Here is a 21,206-nt window from a genome sequence, read left to right on the forward strand (position 1 = left end):
CCTCCTAGAAGGTGGAGGCCAAGTTATATCCAAACAACCCAAAATCCAGACTATTATTGATTGGGAAGCTCCAACCATCCGGACTCAAGTCAGGGCATTCCTTGGCTTGACTGGGTATTGAAGCAGGTTCGTGAGAGGGTATGGCACTATTGTGGCACCCCTCACAGAACTCACTTCCAAGAAGATGCCTAAAAAGGTAAACCAGGCAGTTAGTTGTCAAAAGGCTTCTGACACCCAGAAAGAGGCAATGTGCTACGATCCCATTCCCAAAGCTCCAGATTAATCTAGACTGTTCATTGTGCAGACTGATGCCTCTAAACTATGGATAAGAGCAGTCCTATACCAAACCAACGATGATGGCCATGACCAGCCTGTTGATTTCATAAACAGGTGGTTACTCCCCAAGGAACAGCATTGGAGTGCCATTGAGAGGGAAGCCTTTGCTGTTGTACCTGAAGAAGCTGAGACTATACCTGTTTTATACTCACGTCCTTGTCCAAACCGACCAGAGACCTCACAGATGGTTTATGCAGATGAACGGTGGAAACTCAAAATGTTTGTGGTGGTCCATCTACCTACAGGGAATGGACTTTGCAGTGAAAAATTGACCTGGGGCTGACTGTGCCAATGTAGAGAGCCTTTCCAGGTTCTTTCACTTAGACAATGAAGACTCTTTTGGGAAAGGTTAGTCTCATCCTCTTTTGTTAGTGGGGGAGGGGGTTGTGTAAGAAAGTGCCCGTTTGACATGATTAACCCCCATTTGAGCCTGGTATGTGTGCAACTTTGACTGAAAATGTACTGGCACCCTGCTAATCAGGTCCCCAGTACCAGTGCTCTTTCCCTAAACTGTACAATTGTTCCACAATTGGCACCCCCTTTGGAATCCTTGTAAGTCCCTAGTAAGTAGTACCTCTGGTGCCTAGGGCATTGGAACTAAAGAGCTGCAGCCTAAATTGCGCCACCCTCAGGGGCCCCTCACCAAGCTCCTCCAAACTTCATTGCAGCCTGCGTGTCTTGGTGCAGAGAAACATGAAGAGTCAACATGACACACACCCCTGTGTGGCATGCCAGCAAAACACTGCTTGTGGTATACATAAGTCACCCCTACAGCAGGCCTTACATCCCTAAGGCAGGGTGCACTATACCCCATGTATGGGCACAACTCTATGAGTGGATGTGTCTCTTTCATATCTGAGCAGAACCTGAGATATTACAAGTGTGCAGGGAAGACCACTATGAGTGCATGGGCTGGACACTTGTGATTATGAGTTCCCCAGCTACATGATGGCTTCACTGTACCCAAGTATTTTGGTACCAAACCTCTCGTTTTGATAAGCCCACACTGAGGCCAGTGACAGATTTATTAAGCAGTACACCGAGAGGACACCTCAGAGGTGCCCCCTGAAAACCACCAACTACTAGTGTGTTGACTGACTGGTCTCGACCAACCAGCCACCATGGACAGGTTTCTGACCCCGTGAGGTGAGAGCCTTCGCTCTGAGAGGCTAGGAATAAAGCCTGCTCTGGGCAGAGTTGTTCACACCTCCTCCATGCAGGATGTGCATTCCAGAGCGGGACTCTTTAAAGGCCCTGCTGCCTTTGTTATGTGACACTGGCCTCTCCAGATAGTGGAGATTCCCATCCACCTGTCCTGACCCCACTTTTACACAAAAAATAAATATGGCTATAGCAGGATGGATGTACAAAAAGGTTTTAGGGAAATCTCCCCTTGCCTGGAGGGTTGAGAGGTTTCTCAGTCGGAGTATGCCCCTCCTAAGACAGAATTTCAACCACAAAAAATACCCCAATAGACCAGCATGTGGTCAGTAAAACAGAATGTCTAACTGTGAAAAAAAGGAGAACTCTCTAGTGTAAGGTTGCACCTAACTCAACCTGAGCGGGAGGAAGGAAAACACTCTTTGTTTAATTACCCTCACACAACCTAGTGGTGTCATGATTCATCATCGGGTCACCCCGACGCCTATAAGTCGGGGTGGGCTCAACCACAGTGTTGGGAGCTCTTTTGAAAAATGAAGACTAGGGGGATTAAAGATTAAAAAAACTCAGGCCGACCCCAGGTATCCCTTTTATTCTTGGGTCTGTCTGGGTTGTTAAAAAATCTTAAAACGGGTCCGTAGGAGTATTATGGTCCTAAGACCCTAGTGCCAACATGTTTCAGTCCTGGGTTGGCTGTATAGGTCCTGGACTTTCTTCAGGGCAAACAATAACCCCCTGGGTGAGACAGAGATGGGAGTCCCTATCCTGTCAATGAAGCGAGGGCAGAGTAGCTGCTCCTCGTGTGCATGTAACAGATAACTTATCCGTTATGGGTGATCCTCCATCTGTGAACATAAGAAAGGACAAAGACAGACAATACACAAAATTAAAAATAGCATTTATACAGTATTACTGTTGTGCTTTTCACCATATCGGTGCGTGGTAGAGACCAGACATATAAGATGCCATAATTATGTGCACGTCCATGTCACCAGTCTCATCCCCTTGTGTGCCACTCATCTCCCTTTCTGTAACAATCAATCAATCACATTTATAGAGCGCGCTACTCACCCGTGAGGGTCCCAAGGCGCTAGGGGGGGCGCTGCTACAGCTCGAAGAGCCAGGTCTTTAGGTGCTTCCTGAAGCTGAGATGGTCCTGGGTCAGTCGTAGGTGAGTGGGGAGGGAGTTCCAGGTCTTTGCTGCCAGGTAGGAGAATGATCTTCCTCCGGAGGTGGTTCTGCGAATACGTGGGACGATGGCGAGGGCGAGGCTGGTGGAGCAAAGCTGGCTGGTGGGGGTATAGAACGAGAGTCGGCTGTTGAGGTAGTCGGGGCCCATGTTGTGGAGCGCTTTGTGTGCATGGGTGAGCAGTCTGAACGTGATCCTTTTGTTGACGGGGAGCCAGTGGAGGTTTCTCAGGTGGGTGGATATGTGGCTGTGGCGCGGGATGTCGAGGATGAGTCGTGCGGCGGCGTTTTGTATGCGCTGGAGCTGAGTCTGAAGTTTGGCGGTGGTTCCTGCGTATAGGGCGTTCCCGTAGTCCATTCGGCTGGTGACGAGGGCCTGGGTGATCGTTCTTCTGGTTTCTGTGGGGATCCAGCGGAAGATCTTTCGAAGCATTCGCAGGGTGTTGAAGCATGAGGATGAGACGGCGTTGACTTGTTTGGTCATCGTGAGGGAGAAGTCCAGGATGAAACCCAGGTTGCGTGCGTGGTCCGTGGGTGTTGGTGCGGTTCCCAGCGCCGAGGGCCACCATGAGTCGTCCCAGGCAGATGGGGATTGCCCGAGGATGAGGACTTCTGTCTTGTCTGAGTTGAGTTTGAGACGGCTGTGCTTCATCCAGTCTGCTACCTCTTTCATTCCTTCCTGGAAGTTGGTTTTGGCGGTGGCTGGGTCTTTGGTGAGGGAGAGTATCAGCTGGGTGTCATCGGCGTAGGAGATAATGTTGATGTTGTGTTTTCGTGCGATGGTGGCGATGGGGCTCATGTAGATATTGAAGAGTGTTGGACTGAGTGATGATCCTTGAGGTACGCCGCAGATGATCTCGGTGGCCGCGGACCAGAAGGGGGGGAGGCGGACTCTTTGGGTTTTTCCGGAGAGGAACGAGGTGATCCATTCCAGGGCCTTCCCTTGGATTCCAGTGTTGCTGAGGCGGTGTATTAGGGTGCGGTGGCATACGGTGTCAAAGGCTGCTGAGAGGTCCTGAAGTACCGGATTTTTAGAACCCAGCGGTGCAGGGGAACACACCCTAAGACTTTGGATTCTTCCTGTTTCAGACCCACAGAAACACAGAGTCTTCTAGGTGAATTCAAAGAACGTCTTTATTGGCTGCAGACCAATCACAGATATCCGAGAAGTACAACACGATGTATGTTCTCAGAAGACTGCTCCCGAACCAAAAAACAGTCTTTGCTTATATACACAAAATTACGCTTTGGGGTAACACCGCCCCTGTTTTACAAGTGGTCATTCACATATTTTAGTTTCAAAGGAACAGCAGAGTCATAATGACAATCCCACATTTCAGTTCATTAAGCATGCAGTTATTGTACCCAGCAAGGCTCAGAACCCTCATCAGATAACAGCAGACCCCAATAAAACTGGCACGTCCTGCTCGTAAAACAAGCCATAAAGTAGGAAACAGAGTCAGGTGTGAAAACAGCTTAGTCAGGGATCGTGTGCGAACGGGGGCTTTATGATGGGTCGAGCCCTGATGCTAATCACATTAGGCCGCGAGAAAGGAACCGGCCGGACAGGATTGACCTCGGGCAGCGGAGTCGGCTTGCACAGGTCAGAGAGAAGTCACCAAAGGTGTACGTGTCCTTTAAGCCTAGGCATGGCCTTAGTGCGCAGCCTATGTGAGGGCAACCACAAAAATGGCTACTACTGTAAAATGGAACCCATGGATAATATCGTATACACGGTGAATGCATCAGTGGAACATGATGAAAACACTCATACATACCGCGTTGCTCATTTGCGGTTCGCTGATACCAAACTTGACATGGTGGGACCATGCCACCTACATGGTTCCGATTTTTACAGTACCACAGACCCTCCTTTTGCCCTTACATAGGCAAGAACTATACTAATCTGAGTCCAAGTCTACATTCATGAAGTCATGGAGATGTTGCTGTAGCATCATCCTATTGCTTAGATCGTCCTTCGATATAGGTTTCCTCACACATGATGTAACACAGAGGCTACACATTACAGGAGCACACTGTATACATAAACAGAACAGGAAAAGAATGGCTAAGATCATTCCAATGACTATTAGAATCTTCCATCCCCGAGCTGATATCAGTCCCCAGAACCACCCCATCAGTGACCAATCTCCTTTGTCTACGTGAATGGATTCGGAAATCTTATGCAGTTTGGAAATGGCCTGGTAGACTGTCGGAGCGTTATCCGGTATGAAAATACAACAGCTTGACTGGATGACCTTGCATACCCCACCACGGTCTGCAAGTATGACGTCTAGAACCATACGGTTCTGTAACGTCATGAGGCGATCCGCTTGAAGCTCAGCTGTCAAGTTACCAAGGGCACCAGCCGCCACATTAACAGTGGATTCAACTACACGGGTCAGTTGTCTCAGGTTCCGACAATTGACCATTGGTCCCCAAAACGGCAGGAAACCCAGGAAAAAGTCTCCCGCTTCCTGACCGGCAGTATCTTCCTTACTAACAACGCCTCTCACAACTCTTGTCTTGTGATAATCAGAGGCGGCAGTAAATGTTGGCGGTAGCAAATTCGCAACATAGCATGTGCCCGAGAAATCAGGGGGCAACCATGTATATGCTCGATCATTGCAGACAAAGTATGTACCCTTGGCAGCCAAAAACGCAGGGGAAAACTGTGATGGAAAAGTGTATGTTTCAGTACAGTTACTCTTCCCTAGTTGAGCTCTTGGATTCTGACCATTACCTTGTAGACAGAACCGACCTATGTGGGGTACGACCCAAATCGGAGATGAACTTTTGCGCTGTTTTTCACCCAAACTGATGCTATACCCAGTCGCGTTCCAACCTACATAAGCTCGCAACTCATCCTTGGGAATAGATGTATATGCATCGATATCTCTACTCATATCTGCAACTCCTTTCATCAAGGCTTTATTATTCGAGTTAGGTCTAATGGAACGCGGTGGTCGCTGGGAGTAGGTTTCAAGCGCAAAGAGAAACATGGTCTGGAATGCCCATGATGAACCATTATAGCTGAATGGCAGTACTAGATATGGGATGCCCTTATTAATGGTGTGCGGCATCAAACCACACACCCAGCAGTTCGTTGTATTCATAACTAGTTGGTGCTGGTGCAGGAGTTGAATGAACAAATTGTTTACAAATTCAGCAGGTCTAGCTTGTTCGTGTTCTGGCAGAGGGTGGAAAGAGTGTTGGGAAACTGTAGGAAGAGGTGTGGGCTGTACAGTGGGTGCAAGTGGCACTTGGAGAGATAATAATACGCAGCCTACAGAAAACATCATTATGCTAGAGAGTACAAACAGACATAATACTACAAAACATTTGTTATTCATTATTTTACATATTCTGCTCTTGAAATTAATTTCCTCAGTGGGCTTCTTCATCCTGAAAAACTCCATCCTCTAATCGTGCTGCTCGCGGCGGATGAGTATCTTCTGCTAAGGAGTACACCTGTCAGTTCAGGGAACGACCTAGACCAACCAGAACCGTTGACCTAACGTCTTCGGCTTGTACCCCAAAGTCTTGGCACCGCGACCCTGCAGCTGAACCCGGATGGTGGTTCGAAAAACAAAAAATCAAAAAGTTTCTCAGATGAGAGCTGCACTTTTGAAAATATCAAAGGAAAAATAATTTTTATTTGTCCATTGTTCTTGGCCTCAAATTATACCTATTTCTGCCAGACACTGTCTGGTCTTGAAACAAGAGTTCAGGCTCTGTGGTATCCAATCGAATTGATGGCGATATAGCTTCCTGCAGAATGTCGTCACTTTCTCGCTCTGTATTTGTCCCCTTTACACGTGCATAGCTAAATGGCACAAAACGAGGCACAGTCTCAGCCTCGGAGTCAGCGATCCCCTCCTGGACCCACCGATCATACGGTAGGGGCAAAGGGATCCTTTTACAGTGTATGCCGTGTATCCAATTCTTTTTCCCTTTCACTTGAACTGCCGATCTTGTTGATAGCAGTACTAGGTCGGGGCCGATCCAACGGGGCTCATCATTCTTTACACGTTGAAATTTTTTAACTAGGACCCACGTTCCAGGGTTAATAGGGTGTCCTGGAGCTTCAGAGGCCTGGGGCAGAGTATCGTGAACCTGTTGGTGTAAGACACGCAATTTAGCCGACAATTCATACAGGTAATCAAGCAGTACTGGATATTCGATTTCACTGAACTTTGTCAGCCTTGGCACTCCCCATACATTGGCCGGACGGCCAAACACTATCTCATAGGGACTAAGTCCCACTTGCGAATGTACAGTTATTCTTGTTGACAGGAGTGCTAAGGGCAGAGCGTCAGGCCATTTAAGGCCGGAGCTCGCCTTAATTTTGGCCAATTTAAGCTTCAAGGTGCCATTGTAGCACTCTACTAATCCAGCTGATTGGGGGTGATTTGCAGCGTGAAACTTTTTCTTAATGCCTAGTCCCTCACACACATTCTTCATCACTCGGCCTACAAATTCACTCCCGTTATCACTCCATACCATCCTTGGCATTCCGAACCTAGGAAAAAATTATTTAACTAGGGCTTTAGCTGTGGATAAGGCAGTATTGTCTTTTAGGGGATATGCTTCTATCCATTTTGAAAAGGCACAAACAACAACCAGTACATATTTCAAATTGTTGCACCTTTCCATGTGGATGAAGTCTAGTTGCAGAACTTCAAAAGGATATGATGGAGGCGCAAAATGACCAGGTGGAGTTGGGGTTCCCCTACCAGGATTGTATTTCAGACATACCATGCCATTTTTGACTACATTCTCTGCACATTTAGGGATTCTAGCACTCCGCCATACTGGAGCCAACAACTTACAAACCCCTTTCACACTGATATGTGCCATTCCATGCGCCATCGTAACCACTGGAAGCACATACGCATCAGGTAACAACCAACGCCGGTGTTCTGACAAATCAATCCAACAACCGTTTTCATCTAATTTACCCTTACTCTCTTTCCACACACTTAATTCTTTTTCTGTGGCTTCAGCTTGAAGGGACTTCACACTCTCTATCGTGTCTTCACACATTCCAACATCACCAACCCATCTTGCGGGGCCTGCAACATACATTCGGGTTGTCACATCTTTTGCTGTTTCTTTCGTGATCTCGTAAGCAAATGCATTACCACGCCCAACATCATCGGTAACCTTCTTGTGTGCGCTGCATTTCACAATCGCAACTTGTAATGGCAAGGTCAGCGACTCAAGGAGATCATTCACTAACTCACCATTCTGAATCTTAGCTCCATGCGAAGTCAGGAACCCACGTTCTTTCCACAAACGCCCAAAACTATGGGCCACACCAAACGCGTACTGACTGTCAGTATATATGTTCACTTTCATTCCTTTCGACAACACGCATGCTCTTGTGAGTGCAATTAATTCTGCTGCTTGAGCCGAATTATGTGGTATGCGTGCAGTTTCAACAATCGTGTGCAGAGTCGTGACGGCATACGCAGCAGTCGTATGACCATTCGGAAGCTTGAAGCATGAACCATCCACCCACAAGGTACCATCACATTCAACCAGGGGAGTATCTTTAAGATCCACTCTCCCTTTTGTTTCTTCTTCTGTTCTGAACAGACAATCATGCTGTTCAACCTCATCTGGGTCTGCTGAAATTGGCAGTAATGTGGCTGGATTCAACGTATTGCACCTCTTTATGTGTACATGACTCGCAAGCAGCGTCAACTCGTAACTTGACAATCGAGCATTAGTTAAATGCTGTGTCTTGGTCCTATTTAACAATGTGTCCACTACATGAGGAACCATTACAATCAATGTGTTATTCATCACTAGTCCAGCAGACAGTCGAATAGACGCAGCTGCTGCCGCTGTAGCTCTTAAACAACTTGGCAATGCCCTCGCTACAGGGTCCAAAGTCGATGAAAAATACGCGCATGGGCGCGGTCTGTCTCCAAAAGGCTGTGTCGGTACTGACAATGCACAACCGTCTCTTTCATAAACATACAGGGTAAAAGGCTTACTATAGTCGGGGGTACCCAACACAGGAGCTGAACATAATGCCTCTCGTAATTCCACAAAACTTTTCTGACACTCTTCAGACCATGGGACAGGATTTGGTATATCTTTATATGTTAATGCTAGCAATGGTTTTGCCAATAAAGAAAAACTCGGGATCCAGTGCCTGCAATATGAAGTGATGCCCAGGAAAGCACGCACTTCTCTCTTTGTCTTTGGCACGCTTAATTGTGCAATGGCTTGGATACTTTCTGGGGTCAGCTTCCTTCCCTCCTTCGAGAAGAGATGACCTAAATAGGTCACCTCTTGTCGACAATATTGCAGCTTAGAGAGAGACACTTTGTGATGGAAGGTAGACAAATGACGCAACAATGATGATGTAGCTTGCTTACAAATCTCCTCAGTATCTGCGGCGATTAGTAAATCGTCAACATACTGGATAAGGGTAGCACCTTTAGGTAAAACAAGGGCATCAAGCTGTGCTTTTAAAGCCTGACTGTACATTGATGGGCTTTCACAGTAGCCCTGTGGAGCACGTTTAAAACGGATGCTTCGACCTCCTAAACAAAAGCCAAAAATATCTCTGCTCTCCTCTGCAATCGGGATACTAAAGAAAGCATTCTTCAAATCAATTACTGAGAACCAAGCAGCGGAAGCTGGGATCATAGTCAACAAGGCGGTTATATCAGGGACCACTGGAAACTGGGGCACAACAACCTTATTGACCTCTCTAAGATCGATCACAAATCTGTAAACAGGTGGCTGCGAAGGGTCAGTACGTTTCAAAACAAGCAGAACCGGACTATTGCAAACGTTGCCTCTTGTCTCTTCAATGACATCCTTCTCAATTAAATCATAGATAATTGCTAACAACGCTTTTTCACCTTCCTTAGAGATCTTGTACTGGGGAATGCGGGGCAATTTAACATTGGCTTTTAAAGTGACAACGTAAGGCGGTATTTCCAAAAGGCCCACATCGTTAGGGCCAGTGGCCCAAAGGGCATCAGGAAGAGACGTCAATTCGGCTGGCAATTCATTCTTTGACAAATACATGGGAGAAATTACTTACTTACAAAGCGTAAGTTGTACTCCTGAGGGAGAACAATATAATGTCGCATGTAATCTCTTCAACAGGTCTAATCCTAACAAGTTTTCATTACATCCTGTCGTTAGGATGAGGGGTGCTTTCAGCTCACAAGATCCAACAGAAAGGGCCATAGGAGTTGAGATCGGGTTCCTAACCGGGGCGCCAGAAAAACCTACGGAAACATTCATTTCGCCAGACAAAGGCGCGCCAGGGAGTTTGGAGCGCATAATAGAACTCTTTGCAGCACCAGTGTCCAGCAGAAAGGGCTCTGTTATACCCGCTGTAGTCACCTTAACATACGGTCCGTTCTGGTCCACTGGCACTGCAACAACTCCCTCTCTCTGTCTACGGCTGTCCTAGTAATCATCCCCTTCCGTATTATCATCTTCTGCATAGTAGTCATTATTATAGTACTGCGCTGTCTTGCCGGCCACATTGGCTTGCTGATCAAAACTATTCATCGGATTTTGAGGCGGAAGAGGACGCGCGTTCTGGGGAACATTTCCACGCCCTCTACCTCTTGGTGCTTGCTGGCCACCTCTACCTCTTGTGCCACAAGCATTATTCGTGCGTTGTAACAATCTGAGACAATTATTTTTAAAGTGACCTCCTCCTTGCAATACGAACATTGATTGGGACCGATAGGGACACGTGGTTGATAATACCCATACATTTGCTGATTATTCTGAAACTGTTGGGGTTGCTGATAGATACCCTGTGTTTGCCTATAATTATTCTGACCTGCACGTGGCGGATAAGCCTGCTGTAAAAGAACCTTCGTTTTCAACTCTTTCATTTTCTTATCTGTTCTATCCTTCTCATCTTTATCCCTATTTTCATAATACTGTGCAGTAGCCAGTATTTGTGCTGAAGAGGAAACTGCCCAAGAACTCTCCGAATCTTTTAATTTCTTACACAACTCTGGAAGCAAATTATGCACAAATTTATCGACAAATAACCGTTGGCCACCTTCTGTACTCATGTCCTGACCACTGTGGTCGACAAATGTTTCTTCAAACCTAGTGAAGAAATCGGACACTGTTTCATCTTTCTTCTGTTTGCACGCGGATAATTTATCCCAATTTACACGTATCGCGGGCATTAAAGTTTTCATATAACTAATTATTCTACCAGGGAGTTCTGCTACCACGGGATCAGGTTTGGCACCACCGACCTGTCCATTGTCCACATTAATGATATTAGCCCATGTGTCACCTAATTCTGCAGCATGATCTGCATTACGAATCAATCCCCACAAAGGCTGCGGAACAACATTTCCGAACAACATATCTATGTCTGCCAGGTTCATGACACACGATTCTGCAGTCTGTGATAACTCCTTATAATATCCTGCAGGGTTCTTACGGGGGTCAGGCAATGTCTGTTTAAGGGCTAAAACTTCAGATCGTTTCCAGGGAACATGTACCCAAACACGCTGAAAATGTGCCAGAACAGGTGGATTAGCATTCGCATCACCAGGTCTCCAAACTGGAGGAACCTCACGCATCGGATATTGTCGCGCTTTTACTTGTTTCCCTTCAGGGAATTCCTGTCCAAACAACGATTGCTGACAATCCCCATTCCTGAAAGACAGCAGTGTCGCAACTGCTTTCTCAACATCAGAACCCACAATCGTACCTTTTCCAAATTCAAATCGCACTTGACACAACTCTTGCGGACTGGAGTCTACATCATTATCTTCCAATTCCTCACATAGAATTTCACACATTTTCTCAAAAACGTACCGCTGTTGTGGCGCTTCCCACTGATGAAAAACATTAACACCAGACTCTACATCATATCTAGAAGGATAAACAATCCATCTACGTGCCATGCGGCCCAGTTCTTCTTTCTCCCTAGAACCAGGTATTTGACTACGTAATTGCTTACGCTGTGGACCAGGGGTCGTAGTAGACGACCCGAAGAGGGGTGATATAAGGCTAGTGACTGCACTAGCTATTCGCTGTCGTGCAGAAGGAGAAGTCGAGGCAAGGAAAACGGGTGCAGATAGAGATACAGGGGTAGCAGTAGGTAGGGCACCAAGAGAGGCAGCTGATGTGCTCGAAAAAGTCGCAAGGGGCGCAGAAGTGGTAGGTAGCAAAATCGGCGGCCCTTGGGAAGGCTGTGCTACCGGGACAGGAGCTGGCTGGGGAGGAGCTGGCGGCTGCGGGAAAGCTTGCTGCACATTAGCTGCAGGCTGCACATTGACGGGCTGTGGAGGCGCAGTAGCATTTTGCGCAAAAGGGGGAGGCGAACTTAAAAAATGGGACATTAGGGAATCTTTCTCTTTTGACTCATCTTGTTGAAGGGGTGGCAACACTGGGTAACATTTATCAATTACTAGTTTGCGTTGCCTATGCAACTGCTCATCCATTCGGTCCTCTTCATTATCCTTAAACTGCAAAGCTGCTTGCATGATCGACATACCTCTCTCTCTTTTATGTTTCTTTGCTAATTTAATTTCTTTTTGTTTGGCTTCCTTTCGCCATAGGCGGAAGGAATCAAACATTGCCGGCCGGGCTTTCTTCTTGAACAATTTAACTTCTAAATTATCTAGAATCTCTGTGTCGAAACTACCATTTTGGGGCCATTTTAAAACACCATCCTTTCTGGTGTATCGGACCCATACTTCATTATACGTAATGGGGCCCATGCCATGTTTCACATAAAGCTCATAAGTTGGAGTTCCAATTGGAGGAACCGGACACGAATCCTCCAATCGGGAGTCCCTTTTACAACCAAAACAAAACAAATTTCCAAATATACTAGAACCAGGCATCTTTGCTCACTAGTCTAGTTTCAAACTTCAAAGGATTATCGAATACGATAGTCTCGTGAATACACGAGTCCTCTGGCTTTGGCACTTGCAAGACCCAAATCAAAGCGATCCCGAAGGATACCAAAATCCCGAAGGATACCAAACAAACTGGGAGACGCTCCATTTATACTTAACTGAGGTATCGATGACTTCACCAGAAGACTCTCTCAATTGTTTTGCTCTACCAAATCGTCAAGGGTCCAAAACAGGGGGATTAATCAGGGCAGCAGTCCTTAGTAGCCGTCGGGACGCGGAGAACCTCGCAGAAAAGACTTTCGGACCACGTCGACATGCAGAGGTCGACGAAGTGGCGGCCTTCCTCCAGAATTTCCACACGAAGCTCCTCACGAACCTCTGGCTTGGACCGGTACCACTAAAATCGCCCCGAGTTGGGCGCCAACTGAAGTACCGGGTTTTTAGAACCCAGCGGTGCAAGGGAACACACCCTAAGACTTCGGATTCTTCCTGTTTCAGACCCACAGAAACACAGAGTCTTCTAGGTGAATTCAAAGAACGTCTTTATTGGCTGCAGACCAATCACAGATATCCGAGAAGTACAACACGATGTATGTTCTCAGGAGACTGCTCCCGAACCAAAAACCAGTCTTTGTTTATATACACAAAATTACGCTTTGGGGGTAACACCGCCCCTGTTTTACAAGTGGTCATTCACATATTTTAGTTTCAAAGGAACAGCAGAGTCATAATGACAATCCCACATTTCAGTTCATTAAGCATGCAGTTATTGTACCCAGCAAGGCTCAGAACCCTCATCAGATAACAGCAGACCCCAATAAAACGGGCACGTCAAGCCATAAAGTAGGAAACAGAGTCAGGTGTGAAAACAGCTTAGTCAGGGATCGTGTGCGAACAGGGGCTTTATGATGGGTTGAGCCCTGATGCTAATCACATTAGGCCGCGAGAAAGGAACCGGCCGGACAGGATTGACCTCGGGCAGCGGAGTCGGCTTGCACAGGTCAGAGAGAAGTCACCGAAGGTGTACGTGTCCTTTAAGCCTAGGCATGGCCTTAGTGCGCAGCCTATGTGAGGGCAACCACAAAAATGGCTACTACTGTAAAATGGAACCCATGGATAATATCGTATACACGGTGAATGCATCAGTGGAACATGATGAAAACACTCATACATACCGCGTTGCTCATTTGCGGTTCGCTGATACCAAACTTGCCATGCCACCTACATGGTTCCGATTTTTACAGTACCACAGTCCAGGAGGATGAGGGCGGCTGTTTCCCCGTTGTCTATCAGGGTTCTGATGTCGTCTGTGGCTGTGATGAGGGCGGTCTCGGTGCTGTGGTTGGCTCGGAATCCGGACTGGGATGGGTCGAGCGAGTTGTTGTCCTCGAGGAAAGCAGTCAGCTGTTTGTTGACGGTCTTCTCGATGACTTTAGCCGGGAAGGGGAGAAGAGAGATGGGTCGGAAGTTCTTGAGGTCCTTGGGGTCTGCTGTGGGTTTCTTCAGGAGGGCGTTTATCTCTGCGTGTTTTCAGCTCTCAGGGAAGGTCGCTGACATGAAGGAGCTGTTTATGACGTTCCGCAGGTGGGGTGCGGTGGTGGTGGAAGATGTGATGGGGTCATGGGTCGGAGGGGGAGCCGGAGTGGATGGTGCTCATGACGTGGATGGTGTCTTCACTGCTGATGGGGGTCCAGGAGTTGATGGTGATGCTGGGAGTCGCTGGTTTGGTGTCCTGAAGTGGGGTTTGGGGTCCGAAGCTGTCGTTTATGTCTGCAATTTTGCGGTGGAAGAACGTGGCAAGGGAGTTGCAGAGGTCCTGTGAAGGGGTGATGTTGTTGTTGCTGGCGTTGGGGTTGGAGAGCTGTTTGACGATGCTGAAGAGTTCCTTGCTGTTATGGGTGTTGTTGTCCAGTCGCTCTTTGAACGATGTCCTCTTGGTGGTCTGGATCTGCTGATGGTATTCGCGGGTGGCGGCTTTGAGGGCTGTCATGTTTTCTGTCGTTCGTTCTTGGCGCCAGGTCTTTTCGAATGTTCGTCAGGATCTCTTTGCGGTTTTGAGGGCGTCTGTGAACCATGAGGGTTTTCTGGTGGTGGTCTTGCTGTGGGGGTTCTTCAGTGGAGCGAGGTCGTTGGCGCAGTTGGTGATCCACTGTGCGAAGTTGAGAGCTGCGTCGTTGGTGTTGGGTATGTTGGTGTCGGCAGGTGGGTTCTGGCTCAGTGATGTGGTAAGCTGGTCAGTGGTGATTTTGCTCCAGCATCTGTGGGGGATACAAAGCGTGTGGTGGTGAGATGTGGTCTTCTTGAATGTGAAATGTATGCAGCTGTGGTCGGTCCAGTGGAGTCCTGTGGAGTGGTTGAAGGCGACGTGGTTGCTGGCGGAGAAGATGGCGTCGAGGGTGTGGCCAGCGAGGTGAGTGGGGGTGTCCACCAGTTGCTTGAGTCCGAGGTTGGCGAGGTTGTCGAGCAGGGTGGAGGTGGTGTTGTCGTTGTTATTCTCCAGGTGAAAGTTCAGGTCTCCAAGGAGGATGTATTCTGGTGAGGCTAGGGCGTGCGGGCTGATGAGGTCGGCGATGGTTTCGCTGAATTGTGCGCGTGGGCCCGGGGGTCTGTAGATGAGTGTTCCTCTGTGGGTGGTTTGGGGGTCGGTGTGGATCTGGAAGTGTAGGTGTTCGGCAGAGGAGATGGAGTCTTCGGCATTGGTCGTGACGCTGATGGTGTTTCTGTGGATGATGGCGTTCCCTCCTCCCGTTTAGTTAATGCGGTTCTTCCGGGTAATTTTGTAGCCGTCCGGGATGGCTATGGCGATGTCGGGGGCTGAGGAGGCGTTCATCCAGGTTTCTGTGAGGAAGGCGACGTCAGGTGCTGTTGTGTCGAGCAGGTCCCAGAGTTAAATGGCGTGCTTGTGAACGGAGCGGGTGTTGAGGAGGATGCACTTGAGGTGGTTGTTGTTGCTGTTTGCTTTGGCGGGCGGGGTACGGAGTCTGAGGCAGGTGAATTTGCAGGCTTGACAGGTGAAGGGCCCGTGGGTGCGTCTAGGGGTGGCTTGATAGCAGGCGGGCGGGCGTCCGTTGTTGAGTGCGTTGAGGGCGGTGCTGTCGTATTTCAGTCAGTTGGTCTGGGTCCGGCGAGGTCCAGGGGTCCTGGCGCTGGGCGCGGTCCAGGCGCGGATGGGTACAGACGGGCTTGCCTTTGGCGTGCCTTTAGGCGCGTCCGCTGCGCACGTCCGCTGCGCGTCCGCGTGGTCTCCTCCATATATGGCGAAGTGGGAGGGAGGAGCAGCTGGGAGGCGGGAGCGGGGTGGCGAATGGGCATCGGGGAAGCAGGTACAGAAAGCAAAAGGGGCGGGGCCGCCGGGGAGCGGGGGGGCACAAAGCGGGAAAGAAACAATCACGGGGAGACCAGAAAGGAGCAAAAACAGGCAATACAACAGTGGCACAGGCAAATACACAAGGGCACAGTATTATAAAAGCACTAGATACTCAAAGCACAGGAGCAGCATCGAACTTGCGGTGAAAGTCCTGGGAACACACGGGGATCCGTGCGGTGCGTGGAGCGACCAGCCTTGCGAGCAGGGTTAAGGGTCACAGCTCACCACCGCGCTGTCTCCTCCATATATGGCCAAGTGGGAGGGAGGAGCAGCTGGGAGGCGGGAGCAGGGTGGCGAATGGGCGTCAGGGAATGGGTACAGAAAGCAAAAGGGACGGGGCCGCCAGTGAGTGGCGGCGGGGAGCGGCGGCGGAGAGCGGGGGGGCACAAAGCGAGAAAGAAACAATCACGGGGTGACCAGAAAGGAGCAAAAACAGGCAATACAACAGCGGCACAGGCAAATACACAAGGGCACAGTAATATAAAAGCACTAGATACTCAAAGCACAGGAGCAGCGTCGAACTCGCGGCAGCAGCGGTGAAAGTCCTGGGAACACACGGGGAGCCGTGCGGTGCGTGGAGCGACCGTCCCTGCGAGCAGGGTTAAGGGTCACAGCTCACCACTGCGCGGTCTCCTCCATATATGGCCAAGTGGGAGGGAGGAGCAGCTGGGAGGCGTGAGCGGGGTGGGGAATGGGTGTCGGGGAAGCGGGTACAGAAAGCAAAAGGGGCGGGGCCGCCGAGGAGCAGCAGCGGGTAGTGGGGGGCACAAAGCAGGAAAGAAACAATCACGGGGAGACCAGAAAGGAGCAAAAACAGGCAATACAACAGTGGCACAGGCAAATACACAAGGGCACAGTAATATAAAAGCACTAGATACTCAAAGCACAGGAGCAGCGTCGAACTCGCGGCAGCAGCGGTGAAAGTCCTGGGAACACACGGGGAGCAGTGCGGTGCTTGGAGCGACCAGCCCTGCGATCAGGGTCATATTCTATGTGCCAGATTATAGTGTGGTGGCAACGTTAATCTCATGCTAACACTATCTGCGTGTTAGGATGTGTACATTCCAGTGTACCAACACCGTGTTTCAGTCCCTACAAACAGCTAACCGCGTCTGTCCCTCCAACAGTATACATTAAAAGTGCAAACAACTCAATGCGTTCCTCAACACTCACACATCGACTCAATGTATTCGAAATCATTCATTCAGTTCTTACTCTGCTTGGAGAGGTAAATCACTTTGCACAGGACCTGTAGTAGACTGTGGGTGGTCCTATGGCAATTATCGTTGTTAGGAAAGTTTTGAAAGGAGGAAGAAAGGAGATCAAGTAGAACCCTTAATAATGGGGATATGAAAAGAAGTCTATCCTTTTTTCGCCAAGTTAAATATGCAAATGGTGTGCTTGTGCGCAGCACATAGTTCTTACTTCGTTTCAAGTTATCATCCCGCTTCATATACCTAATTGGCACCGGTCCTCGGCTTGTGCATAGAGCCCCCGGGGATCGGTGTTTAAATATTGAAAGGTAGCGCGGGAAGAGTTACGGATGGAAACAGAACGCCCAAACTCTGCAGCCGGAAATTACGTTGCGGCGTCATCGCGTGAGCACAGAGATGCGTTAGTAACATTCTTGGGTATTGTAGTTTTTTAATCTTTAATCCCCCTAGTCTTCATTTATCAAAAGAGCTCCCAACACTGTGGTTGAGCCCACCCCGATTGTAGGCGTCGGGGTGACCCGATGATGAAGCATGACACCACTATGGTGTGTGAGGGTAATTAAACAAAGAGTGTTTTCCTTCCTCCCGCTCAGGTTGAGTTAGGTGCAACCTTACACTAGAGAGTTCCCCTTTTTTTCACAGTTAAATAATCTGCTATAGCAGGATGGAGCCAATAACCTAGTTAAAGAAAGACTTATTATTTGTTGCCTCAGTGGTGTCCAAGAGACCCTCAGAACTAAATCGCCAATGTTCAAAATGGGGGCATTGCTGGGCTGCAGAGGAAAAAGGAAGGCACCAACCAATAAAATTTGACTTATTCCAATATGGTATGCGTATTTACAACATTTATAAAAACACAAAGTGATCTCTTGGAATGTGGGTATCAAGGTAAGTAGTGTAACCACAATGACGGACAAAGGACCATAATGGTAATTTTGCAAAAATACCTGTCCACAAGTACACACGCCATGTATTATCAGACCTATTAACGCATTACACAATTCAGTTGCATGAAGCCATATTTCTATCTTAGGGTCATTGCAACTTGTCAATTGCATGCTTGTTCTTTTCAATGGGTGTTGATCCCGGGTGATGTAAGTTGCAGTGTTTCGGCCCCTTTCTTCACGTCCTTTTCAGGACCGTGAGGATCAGGTATTACCCAAACCTGAAAATATATATATATATCCATCACTGGTCGAGATCTACGTAATAAGGTTAAAAAATTTAGTTAAAAGACAAGAGGAAGAGTAGGTGCTCTCATTGCTCTGGGACTCCTGAAAAAGTTCACACATCTATTGTTTATTTGTTAAATGAAGCGAACAAGACTGAAAATAACAGTCACCATAAAGCAATATTTTCTCTTTCTTTCCAATACAGCTGAATGGGCAGGAATGTCTGGAGTTATCGTTCTTTCTTCTTTCGGTCTTAATTTAGATATTGTAGCCTTCACACCAGGAACTGAGTTTTTCTTCAATCGGTGAGTAATTATTCGTGATTTAATATTTTCAATAGTAATAGTACAATCTGAGATACACCTTTCCATATCGTATTTAACAAGAACATTTCGGTTTCAAAGGTGTAGTATTACCATTATATGATTTCATTCTTGCTAAGGCTGTAATACTCTCCTGATGGTCCCAGATTCAGGAACACCATCGAATTTAGGGTTGAGGATTAAACAAGCAGGCTAAGTGGTATACTTTCGGAGTTGGTGGTGGGAATGAAGAGAACTGTACTGTGAGCATAAACCCGATGGTGTGAGTATAGGATGGCATGTTTGCGGTCACCTTAATGAGCTCACCGGCTTAGCAGGGTGAGTGGTCATGCAGACATTCACGGTTAGAGCCTGCAATATAACTCCTGGCAGGGCCAGACTGGGAACACAAACCAGCCCTGGCAATTCAGTTGGACCAGCCCTTTCGAGGGGAGGGGGGACAAGAGGGGGTTACTAGTTAGAAGTTCTCCTGCTGTTTTTAGGTCGAGCCTGGGCAGCGCATACGCTGCTTTGCGAGGCATGCTATTTTCAGGAAGGGAGATGAAGCTCTGTCCACTCTCCGCCCATATTTTTCATTGGCTTGTGTCATTGTCCACTGTAAACTGTGGCTGTTCATTGGTCAATAGGCTTAGTAGTCCCTCCTTAATACCGCCTTCTCTAATTTTGTAACCTTCCATGGCGACACCCTCTGTGACGTCTCTTGTTACTTGGTAGGCTTTAATTATAGCCCCAAGCACTATTTTAAGTTTTGCCATGCCTAAAATACAGAACATAATTAAAAGCCATTGTCATTTACAATGCCAATAGCTCAAACTCCTGTAAAAGCTAGACCTATTGCATTGCAAATGCTTGCTGTTACACGGGGACGGTATCTGCTGGTGTTTTTCTTACAGGGGGCCGATATTGCAGCGTTGCTGCAAAACTAGCCCCCAGTAACGAAAAAAAAGCCCCAACATCTGTAAAAACCAGCCCTCACCATTCCGGTACTCGCTACTGCCAGTCCGGCCCAGACTGTCAGGCACATATAAACCATCATAGCAGCTATCTCAAACAGCAATTGAGTGCAGTTTGTGCACTTAAAATGTTAATTAGTCGAATTCTGGGACCCATCTATCTCATAATTTCAGACAGATTGTATCAGGCAGTCAAGTCTAAGTCCAAAAACCATCACAGTCAACTCAGTCTGGTTGAGCTATTGCATATAATGCTATAGTCATTTTCGAATAAACAGCAACATAATCAAAATCACTACGTCCAATGTTAGGGTGACACCAGAATAAATTATAGCCAGAAAACAATCTAGGGCCCTTGAAGCTGTCCCTAAAATGTATTGAAAATGAAAAACACTCAATTTCACTGAATTTACTGATTTAAAATGAGCAGCTATCCCTGTTTTGTTGCACACATATCAAACAATGCTTAGTGCGTAAACGAGATCATGTGTCTAAGTTGTCTGTAGTAACAGTGTCACTCAGGTTTACTTTGCTCTATATGTGATTTGTAGTTGTTAGCACAACGATCGATCAACTGCATGTCGTTTACGTAACTATGCTGGCTAATTTGTCAAAATCTGCATATACAAAGGTGCTAATATTAGACCTAAAAAGCAGCTTTGTAGCTTTTTGTAAAATGGTTAAAACTCAAAATCTGAACAATTGAACCATTCATTTACAGTTACCATTTAAACAAAAAGTATTTTAAGCCAAACGATATTTATCTTAATGCATTTCCACAAATGAACACTTTCATTTCTTATCACCCCTTGAATTTCGAGGTATTTCTCATCAAAGAAATCATACCTTGTATTTGGCATTAAATACTAGACTTTTCTTAAAGTGAGAGTAGAGACAATACAAAACCTAGAACCAAATCAATGAATACTATTACTCACTGCTCATTGTTTAGATAATATCCTACAAGGATGGAATAGGATTGTATCATTAAGAAGATTTCAAGTGACTTGATGTGTTTTCAGTGCCCGCAAATCTTATCGCAATACGAAAGTTTCCTTTATTGTTTCTGTTCCCTCCTATTAGATTCAAAGGTATCTCTCATGATTTGAAATGCCAGTGATGTGATTCAGAAAGAGAATACACTCGTACAGTGATCACACAAACTCATTATCTAAAATTTTAATAGAGCCCTTAATATTTTTTATATTATTTTCTCTTACGAGTTTATCTGTTTCTCTCACTAAATATATGATATTTTTTCCGTAAGTGCTACATGGGGACCCTTAAGAAAAAATATTCACTACTGACAACTCATTGCTAGAATCAATGTATGGCGCGTACAATAATTCAGTAAAAGATTATGAGACCACATCTGGAGACACTTACCAACACTCCAGTTTGTGTCCTGGGTCCATCTTGTTTGAAAGTGGACCACAACACCTTTAGCAAATCACTGATAACCGTTCTTTCTATGAGGGTTCTACATACATGCATTCTCTTGTAAACCTCAGAAACAGTTTGGAATGTACCATTAGTGAGTAATGAATCAATTTTTGATACTTTTAAAACTTTTGCCCACTTCTAATCTGCAAAGTGTGTAGAAATCTTGCA

General features: G+C 47.1%; 1 protein-coding gene across 1 annotated transcript in view; it reads left to right on the forward strand.

The window, feature by feature from the left end:
• LOC146860813 (sperm-specific sodium:proton exchanger-like) overlaps positions 1-21,206 on the forward strand; it is a 4,738,575-nt gene that overhangs the window by 763,478 nt on the left and 3,953,891 nt on the right. Inside the window, exon 4 of the mRNA XM_085646173.1 lies at positions 18,525-18,624. Within this exon, the coding sequence (XP_085502299.1) occupies positions 18,525-18,624 (100 nt within the window). The remainder of the gene's footprint in view (positions 1-18,524; positions 18,625-21,206) is intronic.

This window comes from Triturus cristatus, chromosome 3_1 (assembly GCF_964204655.1).
Source record: "Triturus cristatus chromosome 3_1, aTriCri1.1, whole genome shotgun sequence".
NCBI classification, from domain to species: domain Eukaryota; kingdom Metazoa; phylum Chordata; class Amphibia; order Caudata; family Salamandridae; genus Triturus; species Triturus cristatus.